This window comes from Odontomachus brunneus, unplaced genomic scaffold (genome assembly GCF_010583005.1).
Source record: "Odontomachus brunneus isolate Ranch 3 - 2012 unplaced genomic scaffold, Obru_v1 Obru_scaffold_044, whole genome shotgun sequence".
Lineage (NCBI taxonomy): Eukaryota > Metazoa > Arthropoda > Insecta > Hymenoptera > Formicidae > Odontomachus > Odontomachus brunneus.
The window spans coordinates 978,554-992,486 of record NW_022639494.1 but is presented as its reverse complement, the minus strand read 5'-3'; the positions used below and the strand labels follow the sequence as shown (position 1 = coordinate 992,486).

General features: G+C 46.1%; 2 protein-coding genes across 2 annotated transcripts in view; both read right to left on the bottom strand.

Annotated features, from left to right (window-relative positions):
- Positions 1–13,933, bottom strand: part of LOC116844649 (nucleolysin TIAR-like) — a 106,319-nt gene that overhangs the window by 62,749 nt on the left and 29,637 nt on the right. The gene's annotated exons all lie outside the window — the stretch shown is intronic.
- On the bottom strand, positions 228–9,749 carry LOC116844659 (trithorax group protein osa-like). The gene is made up of 2 exons (XM_032816502.1): positions 9,257–9,749; positions 228–5,889 (listed from the first exon to the last, which is right to left on the bottom strand). The coding sequence occupies exons 1-2, from the start codon at positions 9,269–9,271 to the stop codon at positions 2,488–2,490; spliced, it is 3,417 nt and encodes a 1,138-aa protein (XP_032672393.1). The 5' UTR covers positions 9,272–9,749; the 3' UTR covers positions 228–2,487.

The following is a 13,933-nucleotide window of genomic DNA, read 5'->3' as shown; positions in this document are numbered from 1 at the left end:
GTTTCCGTAATATCCCGTACTCTTAACGTCAATATTTACGATTGGGCTCGGCGTAAAGCGTTGTCTGTAAATAGAAAAGAGGCGGATCGCCGAGATAACACGATACAGAGAAGAGAAGAGGTAACGCACATTAATGAAAGTAAGTACAGCTGCAGCTTTCATTGTCACATTTCATTGTATTTGTGATAAATGGAAACAAGAGGTAACATGAGAAAAAGAGGAGGAGGTCAGGACAAAAATTGAGCTCTATTTACAAAGTATCGATATATTTACATACGGGGCGTACATATATCAAAAGTACAAGCTAATAAGTTCGTTATATCCGACGAGTGATAGCATCGATTACTCGTCGGATATAAGCTGGATGCCCGTGCACAGAGCGCGCGCGCTCTCGCGCGAATAAAATAATAAATTAAAATCCTAGAAGAAGAAGGTGGATATGGATTAGGAGCGAGTGGATGCGTTTTATGGCTTGGCAGTATCGTCGCTGCGTACTTCGTAACAATGAGCGTCTCTTAAGCGTGCACGCTCTACTTATTTTACGTATCTGCAATAGTGCACCAAGTTATGCATAACCGTTCGCCAGGGGGAAACCATAAAAATGCAAGAACTTTAGGATTATGCCACACTCGGGAATTTAATGGCGCGCTTTCACGACACGCACTCATTTTCGACTTACGCGCGGTACCTTACCGCGGCTCGCGCGCTGAAGTCGTTAATACGCGCGGCGGAAGGAAGTAATGGTTCGTCGCTCGCGCGTTCTCTCTCCCCGTAGCCGATAGTATAGACGTTTCAAGGGTGCGGTGTATTTCCGTCGCATGCAGCCCCCGTAAGCACGCATACGCGTCGTGTACGCTTCCTTTTTGCTCTTTTTCTTCTTTCATTTTCTTTTCTTTCTTTCTTTTACGCACGTGTAAGCAGCGGACTAGACGTATTCGCATCCACCGATTATCCGTCACTGAGGACACGCGAAGTCGAGGCGCGATGCGCTCGAACGCCCGCAAACGTGGGGAAAGAGAGAGAGACAGAGATGGAGAAAGACACTCGCGTGCGTTTCACTCAAAACGAGACTCTCATAAGAGCACCGGGTATACTGTTCCATCGGGTCGTTAAACGAGGCTTTGAACTTTCACCTCGGCGAAGGTTGAAACCGCAAAAGATACGAGGCCGTTGATCACGTCCCATCGTCCGGCGAACGACCGAGCGACTTTACGTAGCTTTGCGCCACGTCGCTAGCTGTACTCCGCGAGAGCAGTGCCGTAACCTATTGACCTACATAAGCATTAATAAACGCGCATGATGTCTCGTACCGGTTTAACGTACCCGCGTATCACGCGAGAGCCGCGAATGCCGGACACTTTCATCGGGTTCGGCTTGAAAGTAATGCCGGCGATCACCGCTGGTCCAACAAAAATCTCGCTCGACGTCGAATAATTAGCAGCGATCCGTTCCCGGAGGGAAGGACTGTTGAGCCGACGAGATTCCCACGGACGACGAAGGGTGGGATAAGCCGCTGACACGAGGACACCGGGTGCAATTGGTATGTCCTGTATCTTCCTTCGGCGAAATTCCGGTAAACGTACGAGCCGATAACGGGATCGGCGGCATTCACCAACTGACAGAATCTGGCCGTGCGATAAAAATGCCGGGAGCACACTCGCGCGTCTCTCTTCCTACAATCGCGCCCGTAATCCTGCCGCTGAGAGATGAAAAGTTCTTGGCGAGCGCTTCCTTCTAATAACCTGCTGTCGATACACAAGTCTACAACAAGTAATTATCACTTTCGCTCGCTTGCAACAAGAGAAAAAGGATTACTTTCCTTCTCCGTTCGCGCGGCTTCTAATTCCAGCTTCCAGTCAATCATACTCTTGCAAAGGTGCTTTCAAAGCCCAGCGCGGCACCAGAAATCGCGGAACATTTACGCGGTAAAACGACTTTTGGGACATTCAAACGATAAAACAACTCACAGGAAAGTTGTGAAACATTTTCTTAAAAAATACTGTTTTATAGCGCGTTTATCCGTCGCGTTGCGACTTCTCTAGAGATAAAAATCCTCGTCTGTTGAGGTATACGGAAATATCAGATTATTCGTCTGCGATTCAATGAGGGAAATCAACGAGAAGTCAGCACAACGCTCCGCACACCGACACGCAAAAAAAAAAGTATCCGCGACGTTGTCGCGAGGATCTCGCAGCTCGGAGGACATTTACCGGAATTCTTTGTTGATCGACCGTAAGCGAAGAAAGTAAATGGCATTGCGTTAGCGGCGATATCCCCTCTCCCCCCGTCAAAAACGGAAGGCGAAAACTCTCCGCGAAATGCAACATCCGGGCAGTCAAGGCGCATCATTAGAAATACTATTAAATATTTTCATAAAGGCACTCACGATCCAAATTACGAGGATTGCATCCTCGCGGAACTGTTCTCGCTCCGTTCGTTCCCTTTCGCGACTTGTGTCTCGCTTTTCGACACCGACCTAATCTCTTTTTACGTATCATCGTACTTATGATTGTAGAACAAAGCGACAGGTTGGGTCTTGTACTTTTCCTTCTCGTTCGTGGCTTGCTTGTTTCGCTCTGGGAGCTTGTAGTTCTCCAACGCGCCGATAAAGTGACCTTTCATACTAGTCCCTTCGGCCTGATTATCGAAAACCTTCAATAACTGGGACTCCGGTGGGCCCTGAAATTGAACGGGATCGTTCTCCGGTCGCTCGATGGCGGCCAATATGTCCTGCAGCAGTCCGTTGGATAACACCTGATCGTGTCTGATGCTGCCGTCCGCATTTTCGGTGCCCAGTCCCCCGTCCGCAGGTTGTATCTGCAGGGTGTAGGTACCTCTGGAGCCGTGAACCTCAAAATTGCCAGCATCATTGGCGGTTAGTCCTTGCGCCAGGGACAATGCCTCACTGCCCTCGCTCGACTTCAAGAATTGATCAGCGTCCACCTCATTCGACCCGAGACTCTTCTCGACTTTTTTGCTGAACTCTCGCGCGGTCAAGCTCGCGGTGAACGCCTCGGCCGACATTCCATCTTGCTGGAACGACGTTGCTACGGGATAGTGAGTTTGACTAGAGGTATGCACGGAGAGCTCGTTGGAAACGTCCGGAGTGGTTGCGTGAACGATCTTTGAATTGCTCGCTTCGTTGGCCGCGTCGTAAGTCACTCCCACGGGATTGCCGTAGCTGTCCTTCAGGTTGATCTTCTGTTGTTCGTTGTACTGCAAGTCCAGCGTATTCACCGACGGCGCTGCCAGGAAGTTGTCGAACGGTTTCGTGGGCAGCGAGTGGCCACGGTAGATGGGACTAAGGTGATCATCTCCGGCAGGACTCGCGAAGCCCGTTGACAGCGAGTTGGTGAAAAACGGAGCGGGGTCTTCCGCATGCCCGACGGGATTGACCGCGTTTTCAAAAGCGACTTGCAACTTGCCGTCAGAATGTGCACCTTCGTGTAATCTGCCACCCAACGATAGCTCCTCGCTCGAGGGCACTCCACCGCCCGAAGATAAGCCTGCACTCAAGTGCGCCTCTCCGCTGGAATGCAATTCTCTGTTCAAGGGTGAGCTACCGCTCAAAGGTAGCCCTCCGCTCGGGGGAAAAAGCGGCTGCAAAGAATTGCAGTCGTGATCACCGTTGATCGGTAATGGCGCGTTCGGAGTGCCGTATGTCATTGTCAGCGCGTTGTTACCGATATCGCTGTAGAGATTCTGGTCAAAACCGGAGAATGTCGAGACGTAAGAAGTTGGTGGACCGAAATTAGGCGCCCCGTACGTCAAGTGGGGTGCTGGTGTGTTGAAGTCGGTAAACGACAATGGTGTTCCGTATTGGACGTGCGGCGCGGCGACCGGGGAATTCACGCTATAATCACTGTGCGATCCGGCCGAGGAGAAAGACCCGGAGAGCGCCGGTCCTGAGACGTAACGGAAAGGTGTTGGCGCGTGGTAGCTTGGCAACTGCTGCCCAAGCGGTATCGACGGCCCGTGCAGTTTTTGCTTTGTAAATGGCGGTACATATCGATTAATGTTCGACAAGAGACCTATCGGTATAGGTTCCCTGAACTTGACTGGCTCGCGATTTCGCGGTGGTATCAAAGAACCGGGAGGAACCGGCGGTGGCCTGATCGGAGCGTGGATCTTGGGATGGTGCAGATTTTGTTTGTGGAAAGAGCCTCCGAACAATCCGAATGACGAAAACAGAGGCGTAATCCGTCCACCTTGCGCGACAGGGTACGGTCCGTTGGGCGAGTAAGACGAGAGAGGTGGCGCGCCATAAGAATCTAAAGGCGGAGGAGACAGCAAGGCCGGGGAGGACACTCCGCCGTGCTTCCCGAAAGTGTTGAGAGGCGCGCCGTAATCGCTCGACGGCGTCGGCTGCGGCAGCTGTTGCAGAGACAGGTCAACACCGGTATTCTGGAAGCCGTGGGAATCCCCGTCATTGCCCGGAGCAATAGCGTGAGATCCACCATTGTCCGGTGTCAATTCCAGACCGGAGTGAAGCGAAGCGGAATTGGCGTTAACCGAGCTCGTAATATGATTGAATGACGAAACGTCGGAAGTGCCACCTGACAATGATAAACCCTGGAGATCCGTGCCCAAAGCGCCACCGGTAGTGGGTAACAATTCGAATCCTACTGTCTTCACGATGGACAAGGGCTCGATGTTTGGCGCGCTATACTGCAAGCCCAACTGTTGTTGTTGATGCAAGCCGGCTTGATGATCGGCGTGACCGGCGTGACCGGTGGGAGCGACGACCCCCGGACCCTGATTGTTGTGCAGAGGCTCTTGTTGCGGCAGCGGCGGCGGCGGCAAGCCGTTGCTCTCCGAGGAAGCCGATGACTGGTGCACGGACGTCTTGAGATCCTGAGCCTCGGGGTTGTGTATCGGCACCCCGTAAGAGTCGCTGGGCACGTTCGAATTGGTCGGCACGCTCAAGGATGCATGGGACAAGTGCGTCCCGGAAGAAGTCGAGGCCTCGACGTAATTGTGCTTGACTTCGGTGGGTGGACCATACGTATCTGTCGGTGGGCCACTTTGATTAGGGGAGCTGGCCAATCCCGCGATGGGCTGCCATCCATCGTACTTTATGTCAGGAGGTGTGGGTGGTGCTGGAACTCCTGGCGGAGGTGCCGGCAGCGGAGGTTCGTATAAATCACCGGCCGGTGGACCGTATTGCGGTTGCGGCGCGGGCGGCGGCGGTGGACCGTACTCGTCATTGGGCAGAGGATTAAACTGAATAGCTAATTTCGCAGGCGGTGGACCGTAAGTCTCGAGCGATATAGGGATAGGTGGTCCGTGGCCTGGCTTGAGCGGCCCGTGCTGACTCGTGGCTGACGGCGGTATATATTGTTGACTCGATGTGCCGACCAACTTCAATGGGGGAAGAGCGTAGTGAGGTTTCGGCAATTTGAATGACGGGAACAAGGCCGACGGCGGCGTAAAGTGTTGCTTTGGCAGTCCGTAATGAAGTTTCGGAGGGCTGTAGCTAGGCTTCGCGAGGAGGGAAGTCGAAGCGAAACTTTGCTTCAGCGGCGGTCCATATTGCGGCTTGATAGTCCGCGGCGGCGGTGGCGGCGGCAAACCATACGAGACGGCCGGCGTTCCAAATATAGGCGGCGGCAATTCCGCTGGTGGCGGCGGGTAAATGGGCGTTGGTCTAAGATTACCGACTAACTCTGGAGGTCCATACACCGGTGCCGGCCCGTTAAAGCCCGCGGACCCCGACGGTAGTCCATAGTCCTCGGCCGGAGAAGCGAAAGTATTGCTTATTCTATCGTCGGCTTTGGCCTTGCCAGGTTTCTCTTCTTCCTTCGCTAACGGTGTTTGCGAGGACGTCTTGTGGACTACCGCCTGTACATGGTGTCCAATCAGCAGGACGCAGAACAGCACGAATAACATCTAAAAGCAAAACGGTACGGCTAGAATCGGAGAAAGTATCTTCGCGACATCCGCGATTAATTTCGATTTCTTTTCTCTCTATTAAGTGTCGTTTTTATGACTCTAATGCAGTTTCATGGGATAATGTTAACTTGTATGAAGACGGTAATGAGAGTCTTGTGCGTTCGGAAGATCTCGGAAGATTTTTAATCGCTGCACAAATTATCATAAAATATCGCGTTATCTTGTAAAGAAACTGTGGCTGCGACGTCACATAAATTTTGTTCATGTTTTTTGCATAGCTTCTGTTGCGCATTTAAATACTGAATATGTAGATATGCATAGAAGGGAGAGAGAAAATAGAGTAAAGAAAGAGAGAAAGGAAGAGAGACAGAGCGTTGAGAATTTGATACAACAAACATTGCAATGCATACAAATCGAACTATTACACAATTCGCCACATTTGTTTAATATGGAACCAAAAATTATTTTTATACCTTTGCTCTCGCATAGTTTGTTTCATTAGATTACCACGTTAACTAAAAGTACCTGAGCATGTGCGCAGCACAATAAACGGTATATCATAAGATTGTTATCCGTCCCTTTGTATAAACATTATCGGCGAAAATGAAACGGAAATAATTACATCTCCCACATAGCTGTTTTCCAACGGGCAGCTGAAAATGCCGTGCTACGCGTGTTCTAATTAGTTCGTCGGGCGCTTAAGAATAGTTTCGCAGCGCACACACCGAGATCACCCATGCCACTCGTTATTGTGTAGCGACCGTATTGGAGGCCGTGGGAAGTTCTGCGCTATTCGCCTAAGCCGCGGAAGACTTAACGTATGTGAAAATTATGTAAAGCTTCGTTTACACATTCTGAGGATTAAAGAGGCGCGTACGAGTGAGTAATTACGTCAATTGTAAGCGGGGTGTTGCATGAAAGCGAGTTGCGAAAAATAAGCGAGTGAGATCCCTTTTTGGATGCTAATTTTGCCCATTTAAGTGAGTCTTAATTAATGATAATTTTTGCCACGCGAAGTCACTGCGCACATTTTTATTTGTGGTCGTGAAAAGGGAACGCACGTAATACGTGCATACTCGGTTTCGCAAGACGACAACGTCTCAATTGCAACTATCTACCTGATCGATCGCAATTGTTCAAATCATCCAAGTGCTCCTTCCGTGACATATAAAACTGAAAATTGCTATGGAATGCGCGAAATTTGTTTGAACGTTTATTTTGCAACAAACGTCCGTTGCGAAAGAAATCATTATTCATGCTAGGAAAATACTTCCTCCTTTTGGCCGTATTATTTCTACATAATAGACAATAGATCGTTGCCCCTCGCCGGTAAATAATATAAATAGTTGTGGTAAGATGTTTTGATGCTATTTTGATGTAATACTTAGTTTCCTGTTCCCCGTTACCGAAAGAATATTCATGATTTACAAGTTCTCTCTATATAGAAAATACTACTACGAATAATCAGTTGCAATTTGGAATTGCAATCGACAATATTTTTGCATTTCCTTCCTTCAGAAGTTATTAGAAGAAACGAAACGATGAGAACGCACAAGTTCGCCGGCTATCAATGCCGGCAAGAAACCATCGACTGACTTCTCTTAAGTAGCACGATGGCCGAGATGCAAGGTTAACATAATCGGTCGTACTTTCTCCAAAGACCGCGGGAAACGTTTGTAACCCGGCAACCCATTGCAATAATTGCGATTTCAAATAATTACACATTTCTAAAGGCATCTTTATGGTTTTGTATTTCATTGATGTTTGAATATTCACGCCCACAACGCAGTTTATCGTGAAAATTCGATTCAAAATAATATAAAAATTCGCAGACGGGAGAAATTATGAGGAAGTGCATCTTTTTATTCCGGCAATTCACAGCCAGCTCAGCTTCATTATCGCAATCTAGTTAATGATTTCTCGCCTGTCGTCAGAAGCTCACGATTATAATCAACCTCACACGCGAGCAACCTAATAGCCAATATGACCTATTAAGTTTCTACTGTGCGTAATACTCCGCATCTGCAGAGATGCATATAAAAGAGCAAGATTGAATTAATCGGCAATATTGTGGCAAACTAATTTTTGGAAAGTGCATAATCGCCCGTAACACATATCCGTAAATCACATTCATCACTTTCTGATAATAATAGAGAGAGTCGCATCGCCACATAGAGAGTTACATTGGCGGTTATATGCACGGGACTAGATCGTACTTGAATTTGAATCGAGTCTCGATTCTACCGTTACGAGCGCAAGTATGCATGATGAAGCAAAAAGCACCACCAGTCTGAACCAGTCTGGAACAAGAAACGACATTTATTTGTGTCGTTTTCTTTTGTGGCTACGGATAACCGTTCCTGCACCTGCATACACTTTTTGCCCGTACGGAAATGCGCGTGACTCGTGCGGCTGACTCTCGTTTTCGCGCGTATTGTTCAGCACGCGGGCTCGATGATCCACATTTTTAAACTGTCATAAGGTCACTTTTATTCGAACATTTGCCGTTGATTTCTCGTATCTTCTTTTCCCTGCGTGCACTGAGATTATCTTACAGTTTACATCAGTTCCGATGTCGAGAAGAAAATGTGTTTAGTGAACCCGTGCATATTAGAAGAATCGATTTGTCCGGTACAGTACTTGGATTAGATGTTATCAGAAACCGGCGATAAGAAACCGGCAATTACTTAATTTCTGGTTGAGAATCGTCGCAGTGCAATTATCGATAATGCATACGCCTAAGACCCCTATCGTGCACTCCTTTCATAATGCATGCGCCCCTTATTAATACGGAAATTTATTCACATCGACGGTGTAACGTTATTTCAGTCGTGGAGATTTCTGCGCACTATGGTGTTTCGTTCTTTCGTTCCCGGACGAAGTAGAGATGTGAGAGCTGTACTTGAAAAGCCGTTTAATCAAAACGCGAGGCTTCTCTCCGTCCGTTACGCAAATACGCCATTGATTACATCAAAGATATTCGTCAGCTACATCCTCAAATTTAACAAAGCTCAATTTCAAATAATTATTTTAAATTATTTTAAATGACTGACAAAATATATATTTTCACTTCGAAAAGTGTACTTTGGAAAGTATCTGATTTTCTACGTGTGGATCAGCAGCGTGATCCAATTTAATGGGAGACGTGATTGTCACAAATAAATTGATGATTGTTTAGCTTACTTTAGTAATGTTTCAAGTTATAAATACTTTTGTTTGTATACAGAGAAACACCAGGAGAGCGCTGAGGAAATATGTCGTTTGGTGTATCTGTCGCAGCGTTTTATTTGATCCTACACGTTGAGGGTATAAACACCCCACGAATGAATTAGACGCGACAATTGCGCGACTCTCTGCGACCTACCTTGAATTTAGCCATGACACACGCGCATGAACCGTAGTCTCGGCACTACACACAAATTATCCGACACTCTCCGTGAATCTCCTCCGTTCTCGACTCGTCTACTTTTCGCCACCGCACTTTAAAGGAAGTCGCGTCTATCCCGAGCTTGTCGTATACGATTTAACGGTGATTCGTCGTATCACACGTCGCGCACACCATACTGGCACTCGTCAGCCTGCAGCCTCTTTGACGGTCGAGCACCACACGACTCGCCGGTACTAACACAAAAAATGTTCGGTCTCGTATGAAGCCTTCGCTTATATAGACTCCGAGGAGGGCTACCAGCCGGAGAAGTCGTCGACTGAGGTTGCCGGGTGAATCGTGGAAAGGAGACCCGGGAAAAGGAGAGAGTGAGCGCGCGCGCCTTGCCTAAGGGTACCGGAGACAGGAGAGAGAGAGGGCACACGGCAAGGAGGCGACGGCGACGCGAAGACGAGAGCGTGAAAGAAGAGGGAGCCTTCCTCACACGTCGTATAAAAATTCTCTTTGTAGAGAAAGTAGGCTAGCCCTGCCTCTGTCTCACCAAAGAAGTCGAAGATGCGCGCGTACTCCCCGGTGCCCGATCGCTACGACGCGTCCGTCGCGTGAAACCGGTTGGAAATCCTTCCGTGGTGCACGCAAGACTTTATGCTGTGAGATCGATCAGCCGAATATTCCGCGTACGTAGAACGACGGGGGACCGAATTATCGCGGCCACACGTGTATATTTTTTCCTGTACCTTCGTCGCAGAAGGTTCGAAAAAAGCGCAACATGATGATGATTTGTATAAAAAAGCCAATGAAATTTACGACAAACTTCTCGTGTATTTCATGACCGAATATTCGATTCAGCAGAGATCCGACTGACGTTGGTCAGAAACGAAACGCTGACAGACTAAGTATACGCGACATTTGTACGATTCATTATGAACTTCATGCGCGTCAAAGATATTTGCCGGCGCCTGCTTTAAGGATTGGCCAAGAATCAATGATGCATCATCGAGCCGCAAAGGATATGCACCGGGAGTATTGCATCGTGTGTACACATGAGAAATCTTACGCAACGCAGAGTAATAATTCGCGCCGCCGTGAGAGAGGAGAGAGAGAGAAAAAGAAAGAGAAAGAAAATTGTGGATTGGTGCAATCTTCGGTCGTACTGATTAATTATCGCAATGCAATTAGGACGCACAAAAATACGCGTAAATGATCTCAACGTAGTCTCGCCATATACAGAGTTAAGAAGATGCTATGTCGCGTTTATGTCATGACTCGCAGTTTATTTATTTATTTATTTCTCACAACTTGCGACGAACGATAAAATCCAAATGGTTAAGCAGCTGTATCCTCTCGCGCGATGTCTCATGCCGTCAAACACTATCGGAAGATCTTTGAACTTTTAATCACATCCTGGAGCCTCCTCTGACGTGTGGTAAAAAGACGGAAAGCGGCAATTTCTGTACGTATGCATACCGGATGCAGCGACGCATATATCCCGAACCTCCATGATGACCCTTGATGAGAACGTAGAACGGATTGAGGTGAGCAAGAAAGTCCTGTGCCGTTTTGCGATATTTGCAATAATAGTCGAGATATTAATTAAAAAAGATTGGTGAATGATCACGCGCGATATGGTAAATGAGCTGCAGTGAGGCCGTCTGCCGTTGTATACTTATATATTAAGTCAAACTGAACAAAGAAGTTCTCTACCATTTTGCAAATGATTACATAGATTTTTAAATATTATAGAAAATTGTTACATATATAATTGTATACCATGCATAAATGTTCTTTAATTAATATCTAAAAATCTATATGGTAATTTACAAAATGGTAAAGGACTTTTTTGTTCAGTTTGATTTAATGTATAAGTATACAACGGCAGACGGCGCCACTGCAGCTCATTTACCATATTGCGCGTGATCATTCACCAATCTTTTTTAATTAATATCTCGACTATTATTGCGAATATCGCAAAACGGCACAGGACTTTCTTGCTCACCTCAATCCGTTCTACGTTCTCACCAAGGGTCATCATGGAGGTTCGGGACACTTGTGTGTATGTGTGTGTGTGTGTGTGTGTTTATATATATATATATATATATATATATATATGTATGTATGTATGTATGTATGTATGTATATATATATGTATATATATACACACACACACACACGCGACCTCATTGAGATCCATTACGTTGTCGTCAATAATTCAGGGGAAAAGTGCCGCCCCTCATGGTCTGGCATCGTCTGTCCGTCGACAGTACCACCTACCGCTGATGCTGTTACCGCCGCAAAAACCTCGAAATAACGAGAGACCCGCAAACAAAATTGTTTCGCCCGAAAGTCCGTGCGGCCCACGAGAGTGGTAAAGGTCGCTAGTTGCGGTACGCGCTAGAATTAATTGTCCAACGACACCGTTCGTCGCAATTTTTTTCCACTCCTCTTTATTCACCGATCTCTACGCTTTCCATCGCATCGTCCAAACGACCGCCAATTGTATCATCATCACACGAATACGCGTGTCCGTAATTTTCGTCACATTTCAACGTATTTATTATATTATTCCGATTGTGCAGCGTCACTTTCATCGAGGCATCGCGTCCTGCACTTATGACGCTGTGCATTTTAATGCAACATATTTCGAGAATTCGGCTATTATTAAATTTACAGTACTAATTACACGGCGTGAATTCTACTGTAGATCACGTTTCAGTTACGGTACCGCAATTTATAGATCCAATCTATATGTGTGTGCCGGGCGTTACATAAAATTCCATATCTTCATTTCCCGATTGTTCGATCAAGAGTGATTATTTTGCGAGATACCCTAGCCAGCATAGATTCACTACCTGCAGCTGAATCAGCGGATGTAGTATCGTGCTCAACGATACGTTCCATTCTCCGGAAAACCATAACTTACGGCCACGGTGTCGGGAGAAATTGGATCTGTTAGCTTTGTCTTTAATTTCATCTCTTACGTACGCCGACGTGCCTCGCTTGACGTTTATGTCATAAATAATATGTATGCTCGCGGTAAATTTTCTAATCCGATTAAACTATCGAACTTATATTATGAAAGTTACGCTTTCATACATCACCTGTTCCCTCGATATTAGCTCGACAATATCTCGTTAAAGAAGTGTGATAGTATGTGTGTTTCATGAGATTATGTGATATACTCACAGAGGAATTTCTTTTCTGCTTTTTCCCAAAAATACATTCAAATCCATTGAGACATAAAATAAAGGAAAGTACAAATTTGCAAACTTTTTCTCATGTTTTAGATCACGCGCAGTGCTACCAAGAACCGACTCTATATTTTCGTACCAGCGAATAGTTAACCATGAAAGGGAAGCTATCAGTTACAGCAGGATCCACGGTCAAGGTGAACGCACGGCGGACATTAAAGTTTTAGGGTCACGTCGAGTGGAATGCGCGCAGGTGCGGCAGCATCTTGTATCGCCAGCCAGAACTTTCTTCTTTCTTTCGCTCGAGGTCAGCGCGGTGACACACGTTGGGAGAAATCAACGAACGAAACGTTTGTCTAGCGTGCAATATTTCTAAAATATGGATACTTTTTTAGTAAGTTGCTTCTTCTCTTTTATCATCTCCCAAGCTACTCCACGTGCTATCATAGAAGTAAAAGTGTACTCTGTTCATGATACACGCCGACAGGCATCATCGATGAAGAATGTAGAAACAAAATCTCAAAACTCTCTTCAAGTATACGTCTGTAACACAGCCCATACTAATAAATATCTTTCAACTTACTCTTCCCTTGTCACAAAAGAATTCGTTTTCTCCTTCACACGCGGAGCTGGGGAAATTGTCGGATATCTTCGTTCAGAGAACAAATTCGAAATAGCGTTAGCATATTTAGTCGATTTGACCCTAGCCTTCTAATCAACCTGCTGCACTTCTATCTCAATTTGCATTTACAATAGGCGCATGTGCATTGATGATAAGTAAAGTGATGTAATAATAGCTCACAATAGCTACATGATAAAGAGCCGTGTAATGTGTACGGTACAAGCGTAATACGTAACAAGATACATAGACTCCTCCCGTGCCATGCATTGGGTATTCTAGTATCCCAACGTGCACTTCATATATTAAGGGTTAATACCCATGGGCAAATGGCAACAATATCGGAAAATCTGGTAAGTGCCGATCTGCGCGATTTATCAGCCCCAGTTGGCTTGTCACACCTGATCTCATGCTAAATCGTCCGCGTGTCTGGCAATCGGCATGCACCACAGCTGGCTCGATTTACAACGGCCAACCAGAAGTGACTTTGGCAAATTAACAGTTAGTGGTCATTTAGGCTGATAAATATCGAGAAGTTTCGAATAAATAGCAAATTGTAACAATAATAATCAAAATTTTGTACCTTATAACGCATGACCTAATTTTGTATAGATTTCATTCTATTCTATTATTATACAATGCATATGATAAATGTGATAACTTTAAATAATCCGAATTATGAGCAGATTGATTACCAAAGAATCGATATCTTAGAAAATAGAAATGTCTTTTTCCTTCTGTTGAAAAGAAATATAAAAGGACATATGCGCAGTTGCTTCAAATAAGCTTATTCGTATACACGCGTAACGATCTTTTTATTCAATCGACAGATGACTTCTTTTTCCAATC